Genomic DNA, 15586 nt, shown 5'->3' with positions numbered 1-15586 from the left:
GAGCTAAAATATTAGTATTGTTTGATTATGAACTTGTTTTCTTTGCATTGTTTGAGGTGTCACAAGCTGCCAACCTCTTTGCTGTCCCTTCAATCCCATCACAGGGCGACTTTCCATGACTGGTACCAAAAAAATTCCATTCAACGCTGATATTGAAATCAGCATTGTGGTGGCACAAGCTGAGAAAATGTTTGAAATTTTTGTACTGGGCTGCAGATCCATTGCTGAAGCAACTATTCCAGACCATTTAGACTGAACATTATAGCTTGGGAACCAACAAAAGATACCCAATATTAGGCTTGGGATCCTAGGCAAAGACACCCACCCTCAGGCTTCGGAACCTGCGATAAAGAGACGGCCGCGGCTGGCCTTGCACGGCTATCGGCCATGGCTCCTAGGCGATGGGGCTGCCAATTCTCGAAAGACAGCATTATTACAATTCTTAATAGGATTATAATACCAATTCTTAGGGAATTGGTTGTGGTATAACCACTATGGACCAACGCAAGGGTTTGAATAGTGTAGTTACCATTCATTGCGTATTAATAAATAACACCATGTTCAGTAGCATTTTTCTTTTCTTAAGCTGAGAGACTCCAAAAAAACAAACAATGATCCTTGTAGAGAAAAATGTGCTCTTTCTAATGATATCAGAATTAATATATTTTAGGGGTACCCTTTTTGAGAAATTTGACCTAAAAATAGGTAAAATTCATTTTTTTAAAGTTTGTCATCATATGTGGGTGTGAATATTTCCACAAATACATGTGCTTTGACCGTGATATTGCAGCAATGCAAAGTCATCTAGATGTTTGGTGTACAGGGCAAAGCACCAGTTACTATTGGTTTTTGGTCTTGAGTTATATATGGGCAAAGTTAGACATACATTTTATGAGACACGTTTTACAAGCTACTTTGACACAAAATTGCGGCCGAAATATTGTTTTGTCATAGCTGGTAATAATTTTATCATGTTTAGCAGCAAAAGTTGAGCTAGTATGCCAAATTTCAGCATCAACTCTAATGGCTATGTGCCAAAGTTTGCAAAATCCTCTTAGCTGAAGCCGCAGGCTTGGTGGAACATCCAGTGAAAGGTTAACAGTGCCCAATGTATTTGAGATCTGGCCCTAAAAATGTACAGAACCTCTTTACAAACATACATGTACATCCTTAGAAATTTTCAACAAAATCAGAGAAGGTCGAGTGGGAACGATTTTTAAAACTGGTCCACTTGATGTGGAATGACCCAAATGTTGTTCTGTGTGATCCAAACACCTCAAACTTCGATTCGTCTGTCCATAACACTTTTTTCCAATCTTCCTCTGTCCAATGTCTGGGTTCTTTTGCCCATATTAATCTTTGCCTTTTATTAGCCAGTCTCATATATGGCTTTGTTTTTGGTATGCTGGCCTTCAGGGGAGAGTCGCCTCTTCACTGTAGACGTTGACACTGGTGTTTTGCGGGTACTAGTTAATGAAAAGAAGAGGGGAGCCAGCATTGCTCATGAATGGCATGCAACAATGAAAAAATAAAAAGTGTAAAATTCACAAATTCATTCCTACTGTAACAATTCAATGAGATTTTTTGCAAATTATTGATCAATGATTTGAGCCCCCCTGCCCCGTCACGGCAAATCTCTATAGGGGGGTCCCTACACTATGTTATAAATTAATATCGTACCATAAGGTCTCATATAATGACTTGAACAGGACCATATAAGAACACCACTTACCTGGGGAATGTCAGAACCGCTCACATGCTGCAAGGACTGACAACTGCGAATAAAGGCAGCCCAGGTGCCAGTGTGTGTGGCAGAACCACACACACCAGCACAATGTAAGAACTGGCCCTCACAGTGCCAGACCAGCAAGCATGGATGAAGGGCGGAACAGCCTCAGGCAGGTGGTGCTTAAATAATGATGCCTATGGACCAGGGGGCGGTGGCTGTGTGTGAACAGGCACCAACATGAATTTTGATGGCAACAGAAGGAATTTGCAAACCACACTGGAATTTTTAGTGCTGAAGTGCACATTTAGTGCTGGCTTTTTGGTTTTTCTTCACTAGTTAATGAAACTGACAGTTGAGGACCTGTCTCAAACTAGAGACTCTAATGTACTTGTCTTGTTGCTCAGTTGTGCAGCGTGTCCTCCCACTTCTCCTTCTACTCTGGTTAGAGCCTGTTTGTGCTCTCCTCTGAAGGAAGTAGTACACACCGTTGTAGGAAATCTTCAGTTTCTTTGAAATTTCTTGCATGGAATATCCTTAATTTCTAAGAACAAGAATAGACTTTCGAGTTCCACATGAAAGTTCTCTTTCTGGCCATTTTGAGAGTTTAATGGAACCAACAAATGTAATGCTCCAGATTCTCAACTAGCTCAAAGGAAGGTCCGTTTAATAGCTTCTCTAATCAGCAAAACTGTTTTCAGCTGTGCTAAGATATTTGCACAAGGATTTTCAAGGGATCTCTAAACATCCATCAGCCTTCTAACACAGTTAGCAAACACAATGTACCATTAGAACACTGAAGTGGTGGTTGCTGGAAATGGGCCTCTATACACTTATGTAGATATTACATTAAAAAACAGATGTTTGCCGCTAGAATATTCATTTACCACATTAACAATGTATAGAGTGTATTTCTGCTTAATTAAATGTTAGCTTCATTGAAAAAAAATGTGCTTTTCTTGCAGAAATAATTATAATAATTATAAGAAATATTTTAATATTCTATATTTCCTTTCACTATAGACCAAATAAAGAATTACACTGGATTGACTTGTTTGTAGAATCCTGATTGACACCTTCAGGAAGATTATAAGGAAAAAATTGTATATATTGTATCAGCTCACCACTTCAGCCATGCGGGTTCCATTAATCATGTGCACGGAAAACCTGTGGCCAGTATCCACATGAAGACAGGAGAAAAAAAATTGTATGTTCGAAACACGCCTTGTGTGTTACGATTTTGATATGGAGATGTTGTCATTCCCTCCCCCCCCTCTTTAGTTTTAATTAGAAATACAGAGGAATGGATATCCTGGCAATAATATAGGAAGGACCACCGCACTTCTTAGGCTACATTCAGCCGTCCGTTTTTCACATAGAACATGCACCCACTAATCTACGGGGCTCTTCCCATGTATGTGCTGTTTATGCAGACCATGTCCCTGCAAAATAAATTACAGGGACATGCCCATTTTTGATCCACACTACACATAAAAAATAACCAGCAATAGTCTATGGGTCAGTGAAAATAATGGTGTGTGGTGATTAATATTGCAAAGTATAGTAGAAGCTTTTTACTTTTTCATCAGTAAAAATTACAGATGAAACGCTAATAGTAAAAACTGATCAAACACTGATCTCCATGTTTTTATACAAAATAAAAGTAACGGACGTCTGTAATGAAGAAAATTACATTTATTGATCTGTAATCATGCCATGTTCATGGCGCTGAATGAATGTGGTGTACGCTCAGTAGAGAAGCTGGCAGCACAAAGACCCCACTGAGCGTCCACCACTATGGCTGCTATGGCGGCTGCATTCACATGTGTGCTGGAGCCATAGATCTTCATCAATCCATACACTCATCCATTTTAGAAAACTGCTGTCACCTGTTTGTGGGACTCGGTACATGTCCTTTATCATGTTTTCACCCACTGATTAAGCGCTGATCTGGTTGTGTACATGAAAAATCACTGACATCTCAGTGAAGTCTCCAAGGCTATGTTCACAAACGGCATTTTTGCTGCTTTTTTATTTCTGCAAATTAAAAGCTGCTTTTCACAGTACCTCAAATCTACGTGATTACAGAAATTGCATGCACAAGTTTTGGGGGTTTTTTGGGTTGTGTTTTGTGGGGTGTTTTTGTTTGTTTTTTTTTGTATAAGTCTTTTTGAAACATTTTGGTGAATAAAACTTTTTAACTTGCACTTTTAGACAAAGCACAAGTAATCTGCACCCCCACAAAACCTGAAAATGGCCATTTTGAATGCAGTGTTTTTTAGTCCTAAAAGCAGGTTTTGGCTGCTGAAAACACCGTTAAAACGCTACATCTGAACATAGCCTTGGGGTATTTGCACATTTTGGATTTTGGTGCAGACAAATCTAAAAATGTTGGCAGAATGTTTTCCATTAAGTTAAATAGATGAAGTGTTGCAATCACCACTGAAAGAATTGACCATGGTTCAAGTTTAGGGGGGGGGGAGACTGAGACCCCCACTTTGATTCAAGTTTGGATGGAAAAAATAAGCAGCATTTGGATGATATTTCAGAAGTCTTTCACTAGCTTATTTAAAGTGGGATTGAAAAGGACTTCGTCTGAATAACCCTTATTGTGGGTGGCCATCAGGGGTGTTTGCTTGGCATTGGCTTTTTCTCATATCTGGGTGGGAAATGCAAGTTTCTCCTACCCACTATGGAGTAAAAACATACAGCAATCTGCTGACACATGCACTGTATCAGATGACTAATTGTGCCATATTCTGTCCAGAAATACTGGTAAAATGCTCATATCTTTTTATCTTTCCAGAATCATGGCCATAGACTGGTTTGGTTTTGGATATGCATCCATGTTGATTGCTGGGGGCTTCATGGGATTTTCCCGTAAAGGTAAGAGCAATATAAATACATATTAATGTTTTTGTTACTCTGAAATAGCCTTCTACACATTAAGGGGCTCTTGCCTACAGAGATAATTGCCTTGAAAGGAACCGGTCAGATTTCGCAACTATAAGCTGCGGCCACCACCAGTGGGCTCTTAAAATATAAAAATCACGTAAAAATCACTTTATAATACTCACCTAACAGGCGGTATGGTGCAGATTGGTCGGATGGGTGTCTCCATTCTCCGGGTCCGGCGCCTCCTCTTTTGGCCATCTTTGTCCTCCTCCTTCTAAAGCCTGGATGCAATGACATGTCCTACATCGTGCACATGAGAAGGCATTGAGGTCCTGCGCAGGTGTACTACAATACTTTGATCTGCCCTACTCAGGGCAGAACAAAGTGCGCATGCACAGGACCTCATTGACGGCTAGTGTGCGTGACTTAGGAAGCGTCATGCACACAGGCTTCAGAAGGAGGACAAAGATGGCCGAAAGAGCAGGCGCCGGACCCAGAGAACGGAGACACCAATTCGACCGTTCTACACCGCACCGCCCGTTAGGTGAGTATTATAAAGTGATTTTTACGTTCTACACAGCGGCCTGGGCTCTTATATACAGCATGTTAGAATGCTGTATATAAGCAACCACTGGTGGTGGCCGCAGCTTATAGTCACCAAATCTGGTGACAGGTTCCCTTTAACAATTATTTGTCCTCTATTATTACCCAGTGTAATCTGAGTTTTCTGGATGAAAATCGGTTGCGTTTTCATGCGCTCTTATTACACCGGTCCAAACATGTCCAGCAATAGAGTGATAAACAATTCCCAGTCCCTGTTTGTATTAACCCCCTAAATGCAGCAATCCATATTGATCGCAGCATTGAGGAGGCTGGGAGAGCGCCTCCCTTACTATCCCTGAGGTAGTAATGATGACCTCCAGATCTTCCAGCTACAATAGCCTATTATACCATGCCAGTAGCACTCTAAACTCTCCCCTGTTAACCCCTTCATCCCCAAACCTGTTATCATTTTCCTGACCAGTATCACTTTGTTCTAATGACTCTAGAACGCTTCAATATATTCCAGCAAGTGTGGTGTTTTTCTTTGGTTGTTTTTTTTTTTTTCTCCTTTGACATAGATACGATACAAAATAGAAATTACCCAAAGTGACACCATTTTAAAAACTGCACCCTGCGATGCTCAAAACTACATTCAAGACGTTTATTAACCCTTTAGGCGCTTCACAGGAATCTTGAAGCAATAAAAACTTAAAAAAAAAAAAACCCCCCACAAACTGCTTTAGTCCCAAATTTTGCATACAATTTGTTGTGCAATTTCTCCTGAGTACAGATACACGAAGTGGTATCCTATATGTGGTGGAAAACTACTTTTGAGGCACAGTACAAAGCTCAGAAGGGAAGAAGTGCCATATTCTAGTGCCGAATTTGCTGGAATGGTTTGGAGGTGCCATCTCACATTGCCAGAGCCTCTTAGGTGGTAGACCACATTTTACCATCTACACCCCTCAATGAATTCCTCTAGGGGTGCAGTGAGTATGTCGCGGGCGGGGAGGAGGGTGTCAGCACACCGCGCTCACCCCCTCTGCTCGGGTCCGGCAGCTGCTCAGTGGTGGCTCGAGCTGTGGGCCGGATCCCAGGGTTTCTCGAGCGACACTCCTCGCCCGTGAGTGAAAGGGGATTGTGGTTGGGTGTGGGGATTGTTATAGTTCGTGACGCCACCCACGGTTGTGGTGATTGCACCACCGCTGCTCTGGATGGGGATCCCGGGGATGGTGATGCGGAGCAGCCAGGTGTTGTGTTGCCCCTCCGTGGGTAGGGGTTGGTGATCCCGGGGCCCGGTGATGGGTGGTGAGGTGCGGGGCCTGGTGGGTGCAGGGACGCGGGGGCAGCGCTGTGCCTTGCGGCACCGTGGTACTCACTCAGCCTGAGACTTGGACACAGTTTGTACGGTAAACCAAACGGCTGGTAGGACGGTCCCACAGACGGCTGCACCTGCACTCCCGGTAGTTGACGGTGATGTCCCTCTTCCTTGCACCTATGTTTGACTGATGGTAGCGGTGGATTCCCTCCGGTTACCCGCTCCCCGACTACAATCTGGGCCGGAGGAGCTCTACACTTTGCCCGCAGGCGCTGGCCCTGAGAAACTGGTGCCTTGGCGGTGGCGGTGTCTCTCTGCTTCAGGTTGGGCTGTTGCCGTCAATCGGGACTTGGTTGTTGGGGGATCTACGTCCCCTTCACTGACGGATTCGGCAAATTTGGCGACTCCTAGCCTTGCCGGGGTCCGAGAGGCCCCTGCCCTGGTGCTGACTGTCCTTCGGAAGACTGCTCCAGACCACCGGGCACACAGCCAACGGGGTCCTTCCAGGAACTTCCAAACGGTCCCCCTCCAGACAGTCACCGCCGTCGCTGACCTTGCTGTTCTGGCCCTACACAAAGCTGGGCTCACAGGCTTGCACACTCTCTGCTCTGTCACCACTTCTTGCTTTCCTCCTTTTCTACTTTCACTTTTCTTACTGTCACTTGCTGTTTACTTTAGCCCAGCCTGGGCTACTCCTCCACTCCTTCCACTTCCTCCTCCCTGACTGTTCTCTTGCCCTGCCCGGGCTACTCTCTGTTTACTCAAGCTCGTCCCTGAGCTGACTGCCTGGTCCTTCCCGCCTCCAGAGCTGTGATCTCCTAGGTGGGCGGAGCCAACCGCCTGGCCCACCCCCTGGTGTGAATCATCAGCCTCTGGAGGAAGGCAACAAGGATTTTTGGTTAGCTGTGATGTGCCTACCTGGAGTGTGGGGTGTGGTGGTGTTGTGACCTGTGTCCCCTGGCTTGCCCAGGGCGACACAAGTATATTGACACCACATGTCACAGAACTTTATACTGTTGGGCGGTAAAGAGAAAATTATTGCATTTTGTTTTAGCCTCAGATTTTACACTTTCACACTGGAAAATGGGTAAAACTGGCATCAAAACGGGTCACATTTTCTGCTGAACTTGGCAATACCCACATGTGACTGTACAAGGGGCTACTGATAAGTCTTTTGCTTTTGTGATTCTTTTTTTGTTTCTATGGTAACGAATGTTACATCACATGAAAGCCTTATGCGTCTAATATGTGTTTTCAAACTTTTGTGTTTGTTGCTCATGGCAACAGTGCTCTAAGCATGGGGGGGGGGGGGAATGGCGGAGTCTAATGCAATATTTACAGCAACTGAGAGCAGAGTAGTAACAAAATTCTTGTTTCTGCAAGGAAAGTCCACAAAGGATATTCATGGTGATCTGTCGCAGACATTGGGGGATCAATGCCCTTCATATTCCACAATTAAAAACTGGGTTGTCAAATTTACAATGGGCCACTTCAGCATCAATGATGAGAAACATCCTGGATGACCGAGAGTGGTTGTTCTGGACTTTGTTGATGCTGTGCACAACCTCATACTAGAGAATCAACGAATTTCAGCTAAAGCAATCCTCCCTGAAGAGACAGTTTGAATATTACCCAGAGGAGCATTGCAGCTATAAGGCTCCTCACCACTGACAGCCAGTTTGGTTTGTCAGTCTCCGCAAGGAGAAAATTTTCCCTTTAGACCCCAGTAGAGCTTCTCATTCACAACCTCCCCTCACCTGTCCACAACAGTCACACTCTAAACTCCACTATGGTGAAGACCAAAGAGCTGTTGAAGGACACCCGAAAAAAAATTGTAGCCCTGCACCAGGCTGGGAAGACTGAATCTGCAATAGGCAAGGAGCTTGGTGTGATGAAATCAATTGTGAGAGCAATAATAAGAAAGAATAAGACCACTGATAATCTTCCTCGATATGGAGCTCCACGCAAGATCTCAACCTGTGGGGTCAAAATAATCACAAGAACAGTGAGCAAAAATCCCAGAATCACACGGGGAGACCTACTGAATGACCTGCATAGAGTTGGGACCACCGTAACAAAGGCTACCATCAGTAACACACTACACCACCAGGGACTCAGATCCTGCAGTGCCAGACGTGTTCCCCCTACTTAAGCCAGTACATGTCCGGGCCTGTCTGAAGGTTGCTAGAGAGCATTTGGATTATCCAGAAGAGTATTGGGAGAATGTCATATGGTCTGTGGAAACCAAAGTAGAACTGTTTGGTAGAAACACAACTCGTCATGTTTGGAGAAGACAGAATGCTGAGTTGCATCCAAATAACACCATTCCTACTGTGAAGCATGGGGGTGGCAACATCATGCTTTGGGGCTGTTTCTCTGGAAAGGGACCAGGACGACTGGTCCGTAAAAGAATTAATGGTGTCATGTATCATGAGATTTAGAGAGCAAACCTCCTTCCATCAGCAAGAGCATTGAAGATGAAACGTGGCTGGGTCTTTCAGCATGATAATGGTCCCAAGCACACCACCAGGGCAACAAAGGAGTGGCTTCGTAAGAAGCATATGAAGGTCTTGGAGTGGCATAGCGAGTCTCCAGATCTCAACCCCATTGAAAACCTTTGGAGGGAGTTGAATGTCCATGTTGCTCAGCGACAGGCCCAAAACACCATAATTTCCAAAACAAAATCTTGACAAATCAGACAAGGTGATTTTCTGGATTTGTTTTCTCATTTTGTCTCTCATAGTTGTGGTCTACCTATGATGTCAATTAGAAGCCTCTCTCCTCTTTTTAAGTGCGAGAACTTGCACAATTGGTGGCTGACGAAATAATTGGTTTTCCCACTGTATCTCCTAAGTGGGTTCCCAAATGTTTGACAACAGATCAGAGAAGCACGGGAATGAAAACTTCCCGGTCCATTTGTTAGCATTTCCGGACTGATGAGAACTTCCTGGATCCACTGATCCCTATGGATGAGACCTGGATTTATTTGTATGACCTTGAAAACAAGGAGCAGGCCAAAGAGTGGAGGCACAGTGGTTTTCCTTGTCCAAAGACGTCCAGGGTGCAAAAATCAACCACTAAGGTGATGGCGTCTTGTGTTCTGGGATAAGGAGGGCGTGCTGCTAGTGGACTACCTTCAAAAGGGTGCCACCATCAATGCAAGGTATTACATTGAACTTTTGGACCAATTGGAGGCAGCTCTGAAGGCCAAAAAGGCGCGGCAAGGTGTCCAAAGGAATCATGTTCCTGCAAGACAACACCTTTGCTCACACTGCGCAAGTGACCATGGCAAAACTGGTAGAGCTCGGCTTCCAGCTGGTTGACCACCCACCTTTGTTCACCAGATCTAGCTCCCTCCAACTATCATTTGCTTCCAGATCTGAAGAAACGCCTCAAGGGTACCAAATTTCACACCATTCCTGATGCCTTTGCTGCTAGGGATGCCTGGTTTGAGGCACAAACAAAATCCTTCTTTTTGCTATGGTTACAAAACTTTGAATACAGATGAAAGAAGTGTGTTAAGTTTCATCATCCAATCTCCTTTCTTTCTGGGTAAAGCCAAAGACCTATCAGCAGCCCCTCGTACAGTTCTGCTTAAACACGCCAGCATACAAGTCATGGGGAACTATATATCTGTAACATGTTCTGCTTACTTTACCTCAGGGTCCCCAACCTTTTTTTACCTTGAGAGCCACAGTCGATATATCATGTTGTCTATCATATATAGTTAAGTGGTTCAATGTGCATCATCCCATATAATTCTATCCAGATAGCCTGGAAGAAAGGGAGGCACATGATAATACTATATCAGCAGAAACTTATTTGGGAATATATATTAGGAAATACGAGGTTAAATATCCTGTGTGAGTAACTTACCCATGAAGATAGACTGCCAGGTTCACTGCCACTGTGCAATATGGAAACGTCTAATTAAGACGTCCTCAGGTGGAATCTATCCATCGGGTATGGCGCATGCGTCGCGGGTGACATCCGTGAGAATCGCACACAGTCCGGCAGCACTCTGACCGGCGCGTGCATGCTCGAGGAGAAATCTCCCGATGACATCATTATAGCATGCGCGTCGGATTTTTATAGGCCGCCGAGTGTATGCACCCGGAAATGTCCGCCGTGGTGCATGCGCACATTGAAGGAATAATCCACTCTAATATCAGTATGTCTCATTATGGGGGCAGGCTATCATATGGCATACAAACCATTTCGGGTGGAATGTGATTACTGCTACAGATGGACCGCTGTAAGATGAAGTAAATATCCATCAGAAAAATATATACTGTGTATATATATATATATATATATATATATATATGTATATGTGTGTGTATATATGTGTATATATATATATATATGTATGTATATATATATATATATATATATATATATATATATATATATATATATATATATATATATATATATATATATAATCATACATACATACGTGTGTGTATGTGTATATATATATATATATATATATATATATATATATATATATATATATATATATATATATATACACATACACACACGTATGTATGTATGTATGATTATATATATATATATATACACATATATACATACACACACACATATAATATATATATATATGTGTGTGTATGTATATATGTGTGTATGTATGTGTATATATATATATATATATATATATATAGAAATATAAATATATTATACGCTACATTAGTATAGAGTAGCATGATAAATATTCAGACAAAAGTGTCATGTTAGTATAACAAATATGAGAATATGCAGCAGACATCACATTCATCATCCCAGAAAAAAGTGGCGAACCTGAGTATATTCCATATTATAGGAAGGTCCCACATCTTATAAGGGGGTATCTCGAATATTAGAAACACTAAAGAATTATCTTAAATCTAGGAATGTTAATAAAGATGAAATTTTAAATAATGGGTCTCATAAATATTGTACTGATGCACAGCATTCATACTCAAATAACCGATAAATACAGTGTATAACAATAATGACATTATCCTAACTGAGAAATGGTAATTAACAATGAGGCAAAAAGGCAATATATAGAGATGGGGATATAGCACCTAAGTGTAGATGGAATTATTGCTTCAGTGAGATGGATTAATCAAGGCATGAAGACGTCACTTTTCAAAAATTCAACGTGTCTGGAATATCAACGTGTTTCAGAGATGGTATGACATTGGATACAAAAATATTGCTCGTGATGGATTATCACTAAACATTAAAAACATAGAGACAAGAACACAATTAAAAATGTATTATTAGGATGCAATATAGATCATATTCAAGGAATAGATAATGGTGGGGTGCATAGATTATAAGAAAGGTGCAACGCTTAATTTTTCGTTTAACCCATTAGGGGACATGGTGCTAGCTAGAGTGACGATCCACCGACACTCCAATTGTGCCAATTGTTTCTTTAAGTCCCCCCCTCTGATACCACAGTGCAAGGCATCAATGCCTTTCACCTTTAGTCCAGAGGGGTCACAATTATGGGCGGTTTTGAAGTGTCCGGGGAGGGTTCTAAGGGATGTAAGATCATCAGTTTGTCTGGAGTTGATAATGTCACGGACATGCTCTCTTGTTCGGACTCGAAGTTGTCTAGAGGTGAGTCCGATGTATATGTTAGAACAAGGGCATGTCGCGTGATAAATGATGTGGGTACTACTACAAGATATATATTTCAAGATCTTGTGGTGTTTTTAGTTACCCGCCCACTCAAACTCCATACTTCTGATTATAGTTCCATCCCTACAGGCTAAACAGTCTCCACATGGGTAACAGCCTTCCCTCCTTTCTGTTCTAGTAGTACCAAAACGGTTTCTAGGCTTAGCCACATAGTGGCTATTGACTAGGTTGTCTTTCAGATTCCTCCCTTTTTGGGGCGTCATTAGGGGGAAATCTGAAAGATTCTTACCCAATACGTCATCTGTTTTTAGAACCTCCCAATGATTCTGTAAGGATGCTTTAATAGATTGCCACTGGCAGTTAAAGGTAGTAATGAATCTGATTTCGTTATTTTGTTTTCTGGGGGGGGGGGCGGGGCATGTTTGAAGAGGAGTTGTTCTTTAGGGGTATGTTTTGCCCTGAGATAACCATGTGTAATGGTTCGGTTGCTATATTCCCTTTCTTTAAAGCGTTCCATGAGGTCCAAAGCTTGGGTTTTGAATTTTTGTTTGGTTGAACATACGTGTCTTGCCCTCAAGAATTGCCCCTTAGGGACGGCCCTAATGGTGGACTGTGTGTGGGCTGTGAATGTCCGTCTGCAATGCACCATCAGCCCCCACCTCAAAGTGTATGTCTAAGAAATCTATACATTTTTGATGTGCATTATATGTTAACTTGATGTTTAAGTCATTATGGTTAAGGTTCTTCATAAAATCTACCAACAGAGACTCTGCACCCTGCCACAGGAACAGCACGTCATCTATATATCGATACCAAAAGATGACATGTTTGGAAAATAAGATGTTGCTATGAAAGATGTTCCGTTCCCATTTACCGAGAAATAGATTAGCGTAAGCTGATGCGCATGCTGCGCGCATGGCGGTGCCACGTCTCTGGAGGTAGAATCGATCCTTGAAAACAGACACGTTGTGGGTCAAAATAAATTCTAAAAGTTCGATAATCAGCCCACGTAAAGGGCCGCCCAAGTTGCTACCCTCAAAGAAGAAGCGCGTCGCCTCTATACCATCGTGATGTGCGATGCAGGGTTTTTTTTATTTTGTTTCTTTTATTGCAACCTTTTCAACACTCGAGTTTAGCAGTGCAAATTATAGGAAAAATGTAGGATATGTGCGCACGTTGCGTTCTGCCGTGACACATATTCCGCAGCGTTTTGCCACTGCATGTGCGTTTCAAAACTCATCAAAACGCTGCATGGATGCATTTTCAATGCAGAATGGATGCATTTTTGACAGTGCGTTCCCACTCCGCTCTGCTACATCACCATAGAGCCGAGTGGGAACGCACTGTCTGTCTAGCTGGCTACTAGACAGAGCCGTGCGATCAGAATTAACTTGGATGAACTTCATTGTCATTGCGCGACTGTCTGCCGCGGCCTGATTTGCGGTCACCGGTGAAGGACTCACTGGTAACCGCAAATCCCCTGAGTGACTGAAGCGAGCCGCACAATCAGCTGTGCCGTCACTCAGCTTACCCGCGGCCAGCTGGAGTCCTCCGCCCGATCACCGCAAATCACCTGATTGAGGGCACCGCTGATCGCGGGTCTCACTTCAGTCACTCAGGTGACCCGCGGTGCCGTCACTCAGGTTACCCGCGGCCACAGCTGTAGTGCTCCACCTGGCCGGGTAACCTGAGTGACGTTATCGCTGACAGCGCGTCTTGCTTCAGTTGCTGCGTGGAGCTGACAGAGCGGTCGTGCTCTACAGCCGCTCCTATCAGCTTCCGATGTAGCAGAGCTGGATGAGTCGTGGGACCTCTGTGGATTATGTCGGACCTGGAGGGCTGTTTGGGGATTTTAATAAAGTTGTGAAAGAGGGTGATTTTGTTTTTATTTTCGTCTTTTATTGCAAATAAAGGATTTTATTGGGTGTATGTGTTTATTTTCTTTAACTTACAGGTTAAGCATGGGGGAGTATCTCGTAGATGCCTGCCATGATTAACCTAGGACTTAGTGGCAGCTATGGGCTTCCATTAACTCCTTATTATCCCGATTGCCACCGCACCAGGGCAATTCGGTATGAGCCGGGTAGAGTCCCGGGACTGCCGCATCTAATGGATGCGGAAATTCCGGGCAGCTGCTGGCTGATATTTTTAGGCTGGGGAGCTCCCCATAACGTGGGGCTCCCCATCCTGAGAATACCAGCCTTCAGCCGTGCGGCTTTACCCTGGCTGGTATCAAAATTGGGGGGGACCGCACGTAGTTTTTGTTTTTTTTTAATTATTGTAATTGGTTGCAATGAGACAGCTGTCACTCAGTCTGGGGGCTCATCTGAATGCAACCAATCATAGGCGCCGGTGGGCGGGGGAAGCAGGGAATACGAGATGGAATAATGAGTGGGCCGGCATTTTCAAAAGCAGGAGAAGCTGCCAGAGCAGTGTGACAGCTGTGCACAGTGCCGTTTCGGTGATCGGTGAGTATGAAAGAGAGAGGGAGAGACTGACTGACCGACAGAGAGAGACTGACCAACCAACTGACAGAGAGAGAGACCGACATAGACCGAGAGACAGAGAGATCGACATCGATTTCAATGGGTGGAAAATACATCCAAAACGCACAAATGAAGTGACATGTTGTTTTGTAGAACGCAGTGTTTTGGCAAAATATTTCAGCAGCCGAAACGCTGCATTCTAAAACGCAACGTGCGGATGGAATTTGTACAATCTTCATAGATTGTGCTGGGGACGCAGGACGCGTATGTTTACGCTGCGGTGCAAAACGCAGCGTAAACGCATGAAAAAACTCAACATTCGCACACAGCCTTACTCCATTCCACTGCTAGAGTAGACCTCTCACAGACTCCAATGTAAAGATTCGCCAAAGTCAAAATTTTGGTGCCTGGTGTAACATAAGCCATCCACATTTTCCACTAGACCCTACTCCTTTTGTCAGTGTCTAAAACTTATAACTATGGTACAAATCACAGAAGAGGAGGGGGGGTACAAATTGTGCCAGAATTCAAGCACACATAACTTAATAAATCTCCTCAGTGGGGGGTGCTTTACTTAAAATGCATGAACAAACTCCTGAAACTTTTCTTTATTCAAATACCTTGTTGCTTTATCTTGCAGGCAGTATTGTATCGCTTTTTGCCGGTCTTGCATTTGGATTGATTTCAGGCTATGGGGCTATATGTGTTTCATACAATCAAAGGGATATCAAGATATCACTAAGTAAGTACAATTTATATTCTTGTAGGAATGGTGTTTGGTTTTCTGCACTTTGATCGTTTTGTGATGGGAGAATGTTAGTCATGTCTACAGAAAATTGTCAATACTAGCAGGATAGCAGGATTAATGTAAAGCTAAACACCTTCTCCTCAGTTCTAGAGGGCTGTCGCTAAGATATAAACTGAACTTTGCTCCCATTTTCCTACAGCTGAAATCCAGTA

General features: G+C 43.3%; 1 protein-coding gene across 4 annotated transcripts in view; it reads left to right on the top strand.

Moving 5' to 3' along the window:
• The window catches only part of LOC142295354 (transmembrane protein 14A-like), a 181947-nt gene that overhangs the window by 147083 nt on the left and 19278 nt on the right, over positions 1-15586 (top strand). For 3 of the 4 annotated variants that reach the window (XM_075338457.1, XM_075338460.1, XM_075338459.1), the window contains exons 2-3: positions 4533-4612; positions 15267-15368. In XM_075338457.1, the coding sequence (XP_075194572.1) occupies positions 4533-4612; positions 15267-15368 (182 nt within the window). Of the gene's footprint in view, positions 1-2749; positions 2934-4532; positions 4613-15266; positions 15369-15586 lie in introns of all 4 variants that reach the window. The other variant, XM_075338458.1, reaches the window with a different exon arrangement.

Source organism: Anomaloglossus baeobatrachus, chromosome 3, assembly GCF_048569485.1.
Source record: "Anomaloglossus baeobatrachus isolate aAnoBae1 chromosome 3, aAnoBae1.hap1, whole genome shotgun sequence".
NCBI classification, from domain to species: Eukaryota; Metazoa; Chordata; class Amphibia; order Anura; family Aromobatidae; genus Anomaloglossus; species Anomaloglossus baeobatrachus.
This window is presented reverse-complemented; position numbering and strand designations above follow the sequence as displayed.